This window comes from Triticum dicoccoides, chromosome 2A, assembly GCF_002162155.2.
Source record: "Triticum dicoccoides isolate Atlit2015 ecotype Zavitan chromosome 2A, WEW_v2.0, whole genome shotgun sequence".
NCBI lineage: Eukaryota > Viridiplantae > Streptophyta > Magnoliopsida > Poales > Poaceae > Triticum > Triticum dicoccoides.
The window spans coordinates 132,650,223-132,664,673 of NC_041382.1; the positions used below are offsets into that span (position 1 = coordinate 132,650,223).

Sequence of the window (14,451 nt, forward strand, 5' to 3'; positions counted from 1 at the left end):
CATGGCGGTCGCTCCCAGGTCCGGATCATCGACGTCGTCCACCGTGCGGTCAGGGAGGAGCTGGCGCTCTACCCCTGCGGCCCCGGCCGTTGGCAGAAGAAGAGGGTTCTGCTGAGGACAAACCAATTGATCAGAAGTCGGCCATCATGAGGCCGGCTACAAAAAGGAAGAAAAGAAGAAAAACTTACAGTAGGCGAAGGGTTGGCGCGAGAATACGGCCCCTTGCCGTATCATCGATCCTCGGCGAGCTTGCAGTTGGAGATGTAGTTCACCATGTAAGACACCTCGACATGACGCATCTCCCTGGTGCTCACCCGGCACGGGTCGAAGCGGCCGCTCATCTGACAAATCATGTGAGGCCGGCCTTGGAGTGGAAGTACTCGGTGCTCCACGAAGGCGGCCACCAGGTCGGCTCCGGTCAGGCCCTCCGACTGGATCATCACCCGGAGCCGGGCGACTGCTGCGTTCCCGGCCTGAGACAACGACCTGGCCCGGTAGCTCCACGAGGGTTGCCTTCCAGCCGGCGGTCCAGCTACGTAAGCCGGCAGGTTGACGAAGTCGCCTTGCTGGGCGACATTCTTTACGTAAAAATAGGACTTCTGCCAGAGCTTCATCGATTGGATCAGCGGGATGGGCGGGAACGGATTGTTCTCGCCCGTCCGCCTCATGGCGATGAAGGCTCCGCAGGGGGCGGGCACGCCCGCGACAACGGTGCCGAGCTTGCACTGGAAGAATTCTCCCCAGAGCTCGAGAGTGGGGAGAACCCCAAGAAAGCCCTCGCACAGGGTGACAAAAGCCGACAGCAGCATCACCGCGTCGGGTGTGAGGTGATGCGGCTGGAGGTGGTAAAACTTAAGAAAAGCGCGAAGGAATCCGCTCGCCGAGAGGCCGAAGCCGCGCAGGCAGTGCGAGCGGAAGATTACCCGCTCGCCCTCCTCCGGTACCGGCGAAATATCCCTCGCCGGCGCAGGACGAACCCGCACGTAGTTCTCGCCCGGCAGACGCCGCGTCCGGCGGAGGAACTCAATGTGGTCCTCGTGGACGTTGGAGCCGTCCCACGAGCTCGACAACACCATGGGAGCGATGCGGCGAGGAACAAGGCGATGCAACAGCGGAGACGCGCACGACCCCGCTACGGCGGGACCGAAGGAACCGAGAGGTCCGACGGCGGAGCGACGCGGCAATGGGTCGCTGCGGCGGCGGAAGGAAGGAGAAGGAAGGTGAGAAAAGGTGGAGCGAGGGAGGGAGTGCGAGCCTCTGCCGCTCCCTCTCCTTCCCCTACTTATAGACCCACGCGACGGAGCCGAGGAGGCGTGGTGTGGAGGAACATGGGATCAACTGCGCCCACTCCCCCACGTCCCGCGATTATTGCGCCCTGATGACGAAATGAAACCGCCGCGGGAAGGCGAGCGGTCCGTTGTGGGCCGCAGAAGATCCGCGCTTGGGCCGAGGCCTAGAAGTGGCGGGCCCGGGCCTGCGGTGGCGTCCCATCGCGCGCGTGCGTTGGCAGGCTTTCCTTGCCACGTGGCCCGCGGGGTGGCATGCGGTCAGCTCGCAGGCCGACCCACGTTCCCGTCTACAAGATACGGAGCTTTCCCAAGACGGCGCGCATAAGCAAAGCCGGCTCCTCAGGATAGGAAGCTGACCAAGCTTCTCGTCCCTTTGTCAGCCTTGAAACTCGATCAGCTTCGGGGACTACTGTCGGAGTAAACGACCACGGGTAGCCTAGCCGGCTCCCCCTGGCCCTTCTGAAAAAATAACGAGCCGATCCGGCCCTCAAAAATCCAAGACGTGGGGCCGCCTTCCCCTTGCCAGCTGTCTCCCAGGCCGACTATCGGAAGGCGGCCCGGCTTTAGCCCTCATGAAGAAAGCCGCGGGATGGCCGGCTCCAAGAAGCCGGCCGCGAGAAGCCGACTCCCACAAAGCGATCAAGATCGTACCCTCGAAGTCTGACCCGTCCGGCGCGGCACTGTTGCTATGTTGACCCTGATGCCACCCACGACGGGCTGTCAGCGCGGCCCACGGGCGGTGGGCCCCTTCAGGCAGAGAGACACCCGAAGGCGGCCAGGCCTCCCCCAGTCGGCCCAAGACAGGGCCAGCTCCCCACAGCCAGCTTGCTTCCTCCCTCGAAGGAGACACCCCATTAAGAAGACAAGACGAGGTGAGGCTACAGCGATCGCCCACCGGGCGGCAGCACTATAGCCACGCTTACCTCGGCGAAGCCCTCGTCACCAGGTTTGAGCCAACAGTAACCAGCCACCGACAAGGCCCTTGACAGTGGGGCCTGCCTGTCGACCAAGGAGCCGGCAGCCGGCGGGACCCATCAGCCGGCAGGCCCCAGCAGCCGGCGCAGAAGTCGGCGAGCGTAGACACAGACGGCTAGGGCCCACGCCCAGCCGGATTACCATTGTATCCCGGGGGGTGGGCCTATATAAACCCCCTGGGGCACCCATGCAAAGGGTGGATCTGAGCTAGTTTTAGACACCGCATATAGAGGAGAGGAGAGCTAGCCGTGCCCTTCTTCTTCTTCTCGCCAAACAGCTCAAGGAGCATCTTGTAGCCACTCATTCATCTAGTGATCATGCGAAGACCCCGCAGAGCAGCAGTAGGGGTGTTATCTCCATGGAGAGCCCTGAAGCTGGGTAAAATTCGCCGGCGTACATGTCTTCGCCTCATCCCGCTTCCAGGCACCGGCGACGTCTTACTGGCTCCCACAATGATAAGCCACCCATTGGCATATGTCACACCTACCACCCGACATTTTCCTTCCCTTCTAGCTTCTCAAATGAGTCATGTCATCTTACCTAATGATTTTTCTTTCAGCATGTGATCGATGCTGCAGTGCTGCCTCATCATAGAGATAAACTCCTTGAATTAGCCTCATCGATCACATTATCAATAAACAGGAGGGTGGCCTATATATATACACGAGAAAATAACATAAAATTCGATATTAACCGGTCAACTGGCATCACTACAGACACAGATTCGGTGCACTACCAACACAGCCAGACGGCAACACCAACATATAGTGTCACACTGCATATAGACACGACGAAGATAGAAAAGAAAACATAAAATCCGGGTTAAATTACAAAGGTGAGCTCCCTCCAAGGCTGGAATTAATAATACATGAGCTGCTGCTGCTGTTGCTGCTGCTGTGAGGTACCGACGTTCTGGCAAGTACCATCGTACATCGCCTGACTCGCACCTACACCCATCCCCATGGCTGCTTGCCTGAGATGCTGAGCCTGCATCAATGCCTGGGTCGAAGCCATCTTGCTCATCGCAATAGCACGTTGATACGCTACAAGATCGGTGGCAGCGGGGTGGCTAGGAGCAGCAGGAGGGGGCAGAGGTGCAGAGGTGGTACCAGGGGGTGTAGGCTTGTTGCCCCAGGAACACTGCAGAACAAGAGAAAAGACAGACGTGCATCTCCAATCAGGACATCAGTCAGAAAATACTAGCGAAGAAAGGGCGGTCAAGATGAACATCGGCAAAATCGTTAAGCAGGAAAGGAGCTGCTAACCTTGACTGGTTTACCACCCAAAATACGACCATTACCCGTCTGAATTGCAAGGGCAGTTTCAGCATGGTTGCTGTACTTGACAAAACCAAAGCCTTTGCCATGCTGGACACGGACCTCCTCGATGGCTCCAGCACCAAGTGCATGGAAGAAACGATGAAGCACGTCTTGAGTAACCTGGTATTAAGAACATCACGAAATCATTAAGGCAGCAATTGGGACAGATGTGATAATTCATCAGACATTTTGAAATAAATTCATTATACCACATGCAAAGTGATTCGTGTAACAGCAGAGTTTATAGTCTATATGAGCCATGCAAGTGAATGACAAAGCATAAGAGAAGCATCCATAGAAGCATGCTTGAAGAGAATTACCTCGTGAGCAAGGTTCCCAACATAAACAGTTCTGTACAGTGGATTATTTTCAGGAGCATCTTCATTTGACTTCTGCTTTGCATTTTCTGGACAAGACAAATAGTAGACACCACAAATCTCAGGATAAGGATAATAATGTAAACACGTTGATGACATATGAAGAACTGCAATACTTAAGTTCCTAGCAGTCAAAGCCCAAGAACATCATGTAAACATAAAGCATTGCAACAAAAACAGATATCACATAACCAAATAAATACAATCAAACAGCCTAGAATCACATACCCATATTCTGGTCAAACCAGCTAATTACTGCTAAATTTAGAGAAATGCAGCTTTAAGTGGGTATGCTTTACTAATCAAACTACAGTATCAACATGAACCAATAAAACCTTTATGAAAAGTATTGTTAACTAAAAGATTATTTGACAATGATAATAGCACATAACGAAGAACTAATGTTCTACCTAACCCATCTTTTGAAACCAACATCTTAGCAAATTAATAATCTAAATAGTACAAAATACAACAGATCTATAGAATTATACCTGTAAAATTGTTATTTACATCAGCTATACTTTTCGAATCTGATGTTAGCTGGTCCTCGCCACTGTTGGCACCTTTTGTTGCCCAGTTGCAACGAATCTGCCGATTCCCAAGCCATTGACCTAGAAAGGTTAATTTTTGTAATTTTGTCATCACCGGTACTTTAAAACTAAGAAGCTGGCACTCGCAATGTCATTTACATAACTGTTTCAATCGTGGAAAATATCAAATGCATAGGCCTATAGGCAAAACAAATCAAAATCCTCACTGCACACAAAACAGGTCTGAACAAGAAAAGTTTTGAGGGCATACCATTTAAGTCATTTATGGCACTCTGTGCATCCTGCAGACCAAATAAATCAATTTCAGCAAAAACCTGGAACGGACAAAGCACAGATTCAGATGGTTGGGACTGAGAATCAGCACACCTGTTGATTCCTGAAGGAAACAAAGCCATAACCTCTTGATCTTCCCGTCTTTTGGTCCCACATTACTCGAGCATCACTAGATAACACAAATCACACCATTTTAAAATGATTCAACACTAGGCAACACAAGCACCACTGTCAATCGACAAATATTAGGTATAACAGCACCATTACAAGATTATAGTTCAGGAAAGGCACAAATTCTCTAACTAAGCCCAATAGCAAAAGAAAGTAACGAATATAAGGAATCATGAAATGCTTACGAGCAGTTGGGAGAATATGCTGAGAAGAATGCAAATAATGCAGAATCCGTGACCTCGGGGCTAAGATCACCAACAAAAATATGGAAATGGTCTGTAAAATGAATAACGATTAACATAACTGGTCAAAAGCTACCGCACAAGATGCTAGAATAGTGATTCACAAGAAACAGAAGTACTAACCTGTTGTATCCTCCCTCTGACCACTAGCATATGCCCAATTAACTCTGATAGGCTGCCCAAAACTGCAATAATGTTCTTCAGTAAGATATAGTATTGGAAACAAGTGACAAAACTAAGTTTCAGAAGAATAGAACTAGTAGCTGCTCCTAGCTATTCTTTTTTCTTACATTTGCTTCCCGTTAAGTGTAAAAATTGCTAGGGCAGCTGATCCGCGTTCGTAGTAGTCAACAAAACCATATGAGGACTGCAGAAAAGATATAGTCAAAAGGTCAATTTTGCCATCCTCTAAACTTGAATCATTTATTTGTATTCACCTTCTAAAAGCAAACATATCTGCACCCAAAAAAAGGAAAACAGAAAAAGAAAACTACCTTCTCTTTTCTTATAAGCTTGCATCCGTCAACTGAACCAGCACTCTGGAAAACCTCCCGGAGAAGTGCCTCGGTCACTTGAACATGAATATTGCCGACATATCTAAAGTTTATAGAAACTTGGCAAATCAAAAAACAGCGTAAAAATTGCTTGTAGTTAAGTATTTGCCAGACAAAAATAGACGATATCCATGCAAGAGCATCAAAGTGAAACTAGGCACTCCCTCCAATCCAAAATAAGTGTCGCAGTTTTGAACTAAGGTTAGTTCAACATTAGTTCAAAACGGTGACACTTATTTTTGATCGGAGGGAGTATTAAATCTACAGGTGTGCAAGCAAAAGGAAGTAAAAGTTCAAAATGTGATATGCAATTCAAAGCATGCAAACAAAAAAAATAAAGAAAAAAACACTAATGGGACTCACACACTGCGGCATGTACTTGTATCAAAACCAGGTGGCAGATTTCCAGTAAGAATTGGCTCTATCTGCAAAAATAAAAATGTAAAAATATTGAAAGAAAGAAAAGAAAAATCTATTGATAAGAAGAATGTAAGGAGAAGAAGTCAAATGTGTGCAAGCTATAGAGCACAGCACACCCTATAAGATATCACCAGGAAGTTCCAATATGTTAAGTGCAACATCAAGAATAAAAGACTCTACATACTTTGCGATGAAAACCTAATCGGTCAGGAAAAAATGTATGTGTAAATGCAAAGTATTGGAAATCGTCATGTGTAATAACAATGTAAGCATTTTACATCAGGTGCATGACAAGGCAAGTGCAAAAACTCATGATTTGAGTGAAAGAGACTTAAAAACTAACCCACGATGTCAAATCATTTGGGTAAAAAATTATACAACAGAGCGGCAAGGTAAACGCGATTCCCAGCTAGATTTGGCTGAATAAAATTTAATCAATCAACCAAAATGTCCAGAACACTGTAATTTGAAGCATTAGCAGTCTTCCACCAAATAAGCATCACAAGCAAACCACTAACTAAACATCAAAGTTTGAATACTAGCACTCTAGAGCAATAAGCCCTCAATCCCGTTGAGAAAGTTAACCAAACAAGCTGAAATCATCCTATTAGTTTTACAAAGTGAAACAAATGAGAAATTGTAGCACCTGACACTTACCAATTACTCGCTAATCGTTCACTACAACATATAACATATAAAAACGCCCATATGACCTGGAGACTGTTCCCTCACTTAACTGAACATCAAAATCTAAAATCGCCACGGATTTGAACACTAAGCGCCTTAAGATCACTCACTCTGCTCCTTTTACCCGAAACGAAACAGAATGAACTTGATCGTTCACAGTCAGTCAGAAATACTGCTGTCCTCAGTTTCTACTTCGGCGCAAGAATCCAGTCCACCCGGACTTCGGAGACACACAGAACAGCAGAATTCCACGAATCCTCGGGCTCGCTAAACAACCGCTCCATTTACCATACACCACCGCAGACCAGAAGCGCCTCCGAATCCACTAAAACAAAGCGGGAAACAGGGGACAAGCCGGAAACGCCTACAGCCCTCCCCGATGTGCGCACACTAAGCTCATCCACAATCAGCCTTCTGGCGGACCAAACTTTCGCGGGGCGCTGCCGTGCGGGCGGGCGCGATGGGGGAGTGAGTAGGTGAGTGGTAACGTACGGACCTGCTGCGGCGGCGCGGCGCCGAGGAGGTGGTGGTGATGCGGCGGCGGCGGCATCGCGTACATGGACTGCATCGCGGCCGCCTGCTGCATCATCGCCGCGGCCTGGCTCTGCTGCGGCAGCATCGCGCGGCCCGGCCCGCTGCCCGGTCCGGCGACGGTAGATTGGTGGGGTGGGAGAGGGGATGGAAGGGTCGAGAAGGTCGGGGTGGAGGAGAGAGAGAAAGAGAGGTGAAGGGGAGTAAAGGGTAGAGTTTGTTTGTTTTGCTTCGTGTCTTGGGTCAGTCCCTGGATACGTGGGCCTGGAATCTCGCTCGCTTGTTTTCGGTTTGGAGAGAGAATCGTCCCGGCGACCCACCGGCGACCCCTGTATTTGTTTTCTTTTTCTTGACGCGAACTTAGGATGTTTATCCAGTGTTTAGAGCATCTCCAACGGCCGCACAATAATTTAGGGCCCAATAAAAATTATAGCGCGCCACTTTAGCATTTTTAATGCGTCGAGACCAACATTGCTTTTGCAGACGCCCAAAAACGCGCGCACAAAAAGCACATGGTGCAAATTGTGAAGCGTGCGCAATCCGAAACCCAAAATATGCTGCGCGCGATAGCGTTTTTCAGCGCGCGCCTAAAAAATTTTAGCGCTACAGCATCTGCTGGAGCTGTGCGGCGCCCAAAAAAACAAAATTTTAGTGCGCGGAGTTCTTTTTGGACGCCTGTTGGAGATGCTTTTAATCCTGCCTAAAATAACCACTGTTGATCTCTACTCTTTACTTTTTACTCCCTCCGTTTCTTAATATAAGAGATTTTAATATGAACTGCATACGAAGCACACTAAGTAAATCTACACTTTAAAATATGTCTATGTACATTTGTATGTGGTTTGTATTGAAATATCTAAAGAACTTATATTTATATTTAGAAACGGAGAGAGCATTAATTTATATATATAAAGACTTTACTTTAACTCCGCCTATGCTGTCTCAACGTAGCCGGTCCCAAGCCCAGGTAAAGGAGGAGGATTGTGATAGGCTTGGCGAGCCAACGTAAAAACTCAACCACTTTTATGGAGATGAAACCCAAAAGATTTTCGTTGGGGCGTAACCCTCTCAGCGATGCGCCACATCAGAACCCGGATGTGGTGGAAAATGGGCAAGGGCCGGGCCGTCACCCCCCAGGTGGCGCGCCGTATCTTGATCTGGATACGGTGGCAAGTAAGCGAGGAGCGGGTCGTCGCATCCTTAGTGGCACGCTACATCGGCGCCTGGATGTAGTGGAAAATGAGAAAGGGTCTTCGCATTTGACTTGACGAGTGCGAAGGATAAGGAAGCTAGCCGAGCCTATGAGGATTCGCTTAGATAGTTGGAACGTAGGGTCTCTGACAGGGAAGCTTCGGGAGCTAGTTGATGCAACGGTGAGGAGAGATGTTGATATCCTTTGCGTCCAAGAAACCAAATGGAGAGGGCAAAAGGCGAAGGAGGTGGAGGATACCGGCTTCAAGCTGTGGTACACGGGGACGGCTGCAAACAAAAATGGCGTAGGCATCTTGATCAACAAGAGCCCCAAGTATGGAGTGGTAGATGTCAAGAGACGTGGGAACCGGATTATCCTGGTCAAGCTGGTAGTTGAGGACTTGATTCTCAATGTTATCAGCGCGTATGCCCCGCAAGTAGACCATAATGAGAACACCAAGAGGGAGTTCTGGAAAGGCCTGGAAGACATGGTTAGGAGTGTACCGATTGGTGAGAAGCTCTTCATAGGAGGAGACCTCAATGGCCACGTGGGTACATCTAACACAGGTTTTGAAGGGGCGCATGAGGGCTTTGGCCATGGCATCAGGAATCAAGAAGGAGATGAATGTCTTAAGCTTTGCTCTAGCCTACAACATGATTGTAGCTAACACCCTCTTTAGAAAGAGAGAATCACATCTGGTGACTTTTAGTAGTGGCCAACACTCTAGCCAGATTGATTTCATCCTCTCAAGAAGAGAAGATAGGCGTGCGTGCCTAGACTGTAAGGTGATACCTGGAGAGAGTGTTGTACCCTAGCATAAGCTGGTGGTTGCTGACTTCCGTTTTTGGATTCATGTCCAGCGGGATAAGCGTGCCAAAGTCGCTAGAATGAAGTGATAGAAACTCAAGGGGGAGGTAGCTCAGGCGTTCAAGGAGAGGGTCATTAAGGAGGGCCCTTGGGAGGAAGGAGGGGATGCGGACAATGTGTGGATGAAGATGACGACTTGCATTCGTAAGGTGGCCTCAGAGGAGTTTGGAGTGTCCAGGGGAAGGAGAAGCGAAGATAAAGATACATGGTGGTGGAATGATGATGTCCAGAAGGCGATTAAAGAGAAGAAAGATTGCTAGAGAAGTACAAGATGGCGAAGAAGGCTGTAAAGCAAGCTATTGGTGAAGCAAGGGGTCGGGCATATGAGGACCTCTACCAATGGTTAGGCATGAAGAAAGGCGAAAAGGGACATCTATAAGATGGCCAAGATCTGAGAGAGGAAGACGAGGGATATTGGCCAAGTCAAATGCATAAAGGATGGAGCAGGCCAACTCTTGGTGAAGGGTGAGGAGATTAAGCATAGATGGCGGGAGTACTTTGACAAGCTATTCAATGGGGAGAATGAGAGTTCTACCATTGAACTGGACGACTCCTTTGATGAGACCAGCATAAGTTCAATGCGGCGAAACCAGGAATCTGAGGTCAAGGAGGCTTTAAAAAGGATGAAAAGAGGCAAGGCGATGCACCCTGATTGTATCCCCACTAAGGTGTGGAAAGGTCTCGGGACATAGCGATAGTATGGCTAACCAAGCTTTTCAACCTCATTTTTCGGGCAAACGAGATGCCAGAAGAATGGAGACGGAGTATATTAGTACCAATCTTCAAGAACAAGGGGGATGTTCAGAGTTGTACTAATTATCGTGGAATTAAGCTGATGAGCCATACAATGAAGCTATGGGAGAGAGTCATTGAGCACCGCTTAAGAAGAATGACAAGCGTGACCAAAAATCAGTTTGGTTTCATGCCTGGGAGGTCGACCATGGAAGCCATTTTCTTGATACGACAACTTATGAAGAGATATAGGGAGCAAAATAAGGAGTTGCATATGGTGTTCATTGACTTGGAGAAGGCCTATGATAAGATACCGTGGAATGTCATGTGTGAAGGAAATATGCCCTAGAGGCAATAATAAAGTTATTATTTATTTCCTTATTTCATGATAAATGTTTATTATTCATGCTAGAATTGTATTAACCGGAAACATAATACTTGTGTGAATACATAGACAAACTAAACGTCACTAGTATGCCTCTACTTGACTAGCTCGTTGATCGAAGATGGTTACGTTTCCTAACCATAGACATATGTTGTCATTTGATTAACAGGATCACATCATTAGGAGAATGATGTGATTGACATGACTCATTCCATTAGCTTAGCACCCGATCGTTTACTATGTTGCTATTGCTTTCTTCATGACTTATACATGTTCCTATGACTATGAGATTATGCAACTCCCGTTTGCTGGAGGAACACTTTGTGTTCTACCAAACGTCACAACGTAACTAGGTGATTATAAAGGAGCTCTACAGGTGTCTCCAAAGGTACATATTGGGTTGGCGTATTTCGAGATTAGGATTTGTCACTCCGATTGTCGGAGAGGTATCTCTGGGCCCTCTCGGTAATGCACATCACATAAGCCTTGCAAGCATTTCAACTAATGAGTTAATTGCGAGATGATGTATTACGAAACGATTAAAGAGACTTGCCGGTAACGAGATTGAACTAGGTATTGAGATACCGACGATCGAATCTCGGGCAAGTAAAATACCGATGACAAAGGGAACAACGTATGTTGTTATGCGGTCTGACCGATAAAGATCTTCGTAGAATATGTAGGAGCCAATATGAGCATCCAGGTTCCACTATTGGTTATTGACCGGAGACGTGTCTCGGTCATGTCTACATTGTTCTCGAACCCTTAGGGTCCGCACGCTTAAGGTTTCGATGACAGTTATATTATGAATTTATGAGTTTTGATGTACCGAAGTTAGTTCGGAGTCCCGGATGTGATCACGGACATAACGAGGAATCTCGAAATGGTCGAGACATAAAGATTGATATATTAGACGGCTATATTTGGACACCGGAAGTGTTCCGGGTGATTTCGGAGAAAACCGGAGAGCCGGAGGGTTACCGAAACCCTACCGGGAGAAGTAATGGGCCATATGGGCCTTAGTGGAGAGAGAGAGAGAGGGGCAGCCAGGGTGGGCCGCGCGCCTCCTCCCCCCTGGTCCGAATTGGACTAGGAGAGGGGGGGGGGCGGCGCCCCCCTTTCCTTCTCCCTCCCCACTTCCTTCCCCCTCCTAGTAGGAGTCCTACTCCTACTAGGAGGAGGACTCCTCCTGGCGCGCCAATAGGGGCCGGCCGGCCTCCTCCCCTTGCTCCTTTATATACGGGGGCAGGGGGCACCCCTAGACACACAAGTTGATCCACGTGATCATATTCTTAGCCGTGTGCAGTGCCCCCTTCCACCATAATCCTTGATAATATTGTAGCGGTGCTTAGGCAAAGCCCTACGACGATAGTACATCAAGATCGTCACCACGCCGTCGTGCTGACGGAACTCTACCCCGACACTTTGCTGGATCGGAGTCCGGGGATCGTCATCGAGCTGAACATGTGCTACAACTCGGAGGTGTCGTAGTTTCGGTGCTTGATCGGTCGGGCCGTGAAGACATACGACTACATCAACCGCGTTGTGCTAACGCTTCCGCTGTCGGTCTACGAGGGTACGTAGACTATACTCTCCCCTCTTGTTGCTATGCATCACCATGATCTTGCGTGTGCGTAGGAAAATTTTGAAATTACTACGTTCCCCAACAGTGGTATCAGAGCCTAGGTTTTATGTGTTGATGTTATATGCACGAGTAGAACACAAGTGAGTTGTGGGCGATATAAGTCATACTGCTTACCAGCATGTCATACTTTGGTTCGGCGGTATTGTTGGACGAAGTGGCCCGGACCGACATTACGCGTACGCTTACGCGAAACCGGTTCTCCCGACGTGCTTTGCACAAAGGTGGCTAGCGGGTGACAGTTTCTCCAACTTTAGTTGAACCGAGTGTGGCTACACCCGGTCCTTGCGAAGGTTAAAACAACACCAACTTGACAAACTATCGTTGTGGTTTTGATGCTTAGGTAAGATTGGTTCTTGCTTAAGCCCGTAGCAGCCACGTAAAACTTGCAACAACAAAGTAGAGGACGTCTAACTTGTTTTTACAAGGCATATTGTGATGTGATATGGTCAAGACATGATGCTAAATTTTATTGAATGAGATGATCATGTTTTGTAACCAAGTTATCGGCAACTGGCAGGAGCCATATGGTTGTCGCTTTATTGTATGCAATGCAATTGCGCTGTAATGTTTTACTTTATCACTAAGCGGTAGCGATAGTCGTGGAAGCATAAGATTGGCGAGACGACAACGATGCTACGATGGTGATCAAGGTGTCATGCCGGTGACGATGGTGATTACGATGGTGCTTCGAAGATGGAGATCACAAGCACAAGATGATGATGGCCATATCATATCACTTATATTGATTGCATGTGATGTTTATCTTTTATGCATCTTATCTTGCTTTGATTGACAGTAGCATTTTAAGATGATCTCTCACTAATTATCAAGAAGTGTTCTCCCTGAGTATGCACCATTGCGAAAGTTCTTCATGCTGAGACACCACGTGATGATCGGGTGTGATAGGCTCTATGTTCAAATACAACGGGTGCAAAACAGTTGCACACGCGGAATACTCAGGTTAAACTTGACGAGCCTAGCATATACAGATATGGCCTCGAAACACGGAGACCGAAAGGTCGAACGTGAATCATATAGTAGATATGATCAACATAAGTGATGTTCACCATTGAAAACTACTCCATCTCACGTGATGATCGGACATGGTTTAGTTGATTTGGATCACGTGATCACTTAGATGACTAGAGAGATGTCTGTCTAAGTGGGAGTTCTTAAGTAATATGATTAGATGAACTTAAATTTATCATGAACTTAGTCCTGATAGTATTTTGCAAATCATGTTGTAGATCAATAGCTCGCGTTGTTGCTTCCCTGTGTTTATTTTGATATGTTCCTAGAGAAAATTGTGTTGAAAGATGTTAGTAGCAATGATGCGGATTGGATCCGTGATCTGAGGTTTATCCTCATTGCTGCACAGAAGAATTATGTCCTTGATGCACCGCTAGGTGACAGACCTATTGCAGGAGCAGATGCAGACGTTATGAACATTTGGCTAGCTAAATATGATGACTACTTGATAGTTTAGTGCACCATGCTTAACGGCTTAGAATCGGGACTTCAAAGACGTTTTGAACGTCATGGACCATATGAGATGTTCTAGGAGTTGAAGTTAATATTTCAAGCAAATACCCGAGTTGAGAGATATGAAGTCTCCGACAAGTTCTATAGCTAAAAGATGGGGGAGAATCGCTCAACTAGTGAGCATGTGCTCAGATTGTCTGGGTACTACAATCGCTTGAATCAAGTGGGAGTTAATCTTCCAGATAAGATAGTGATTAACAGAATTCTCTAGTCACCATCACCAAGTTAGTAGAACTTTGTGATGAACTATAGTATGCAAGGGATGACGAAAACGACTCCCGAGTTTTTCATGATGATGAAATCGATGAAGGTAGAAATCAAGAAAGAGCATCAAGTGTTGATGGTTGACAAGATCACTAGTTTCAAGAAAAGGGCAAAAGGAAAAAAAAGGGGAACTTCAAGAAGAACAGCAAGCAAGTTGCTGCTCAAGTGAAGAAGCCCAAGTCTGGTCCTGAGCCTGAGACTAAGTGCTTCTACTGCAAAGGGACTGGTCACTGGAAGCGGAACTACCCAAGTATTTGGCGGATAAGAAAGGATGGCAAAGTAAACAAAGGTATATTTGATATACATGTTATTAATGTGTACTTTACTAGTGTTCATAGCAACCCCTCAGTATTTGGTACTAGTTTAGTTGCTAAGATTAGTAAGTTGAATTGGGAGTTACAGAATGAACAGAGACTAGTTAAGGGTAAGGTGACG

General features: G+C 47.3%; 1 protein-coding gene across 1 annotated transcript; it reads right to left on the reverse strand.

Annotated features, from left to right (window-relative positions):
* Positions 1-2,920: 2,920 nt before the first annotated feature.
* On the reverse strand, positions 2,921-7,581 carry LOC119353802 (oligouridylate-binding protein 1-like). The gene is made up of 12 exons (XM_037620483.1): positions 7,355-7,581; positions 6,115-6,176; positions 5,692-5,794; positions 5,488-5,564; positions 5,321-5,382; positions 5,141-5,231; positions 4,878-4,953; positions 4,762-4,792; positions 4,452-4,571; positions 3,904-3,989; positions 3,530-3,703; positions 2,921-3,404 (listed from the first exon to the last, which is right to left on the reverse strand). The coding sequence occupies exons 1-12, from the start codon at positions 7,475-7,477 to the stop codon at positions 3,123-3,125; spliced, it is 1,287 nt and encodes a 428-aa protein (XP_037476380.1). The 5' UTR covers positions 7,478-7,581; the 3' UTR covers positions 2,921-3,122.
* Between the last annotated feature and the right edge of the window lie 6,870 nt (positions 7,582-14,451).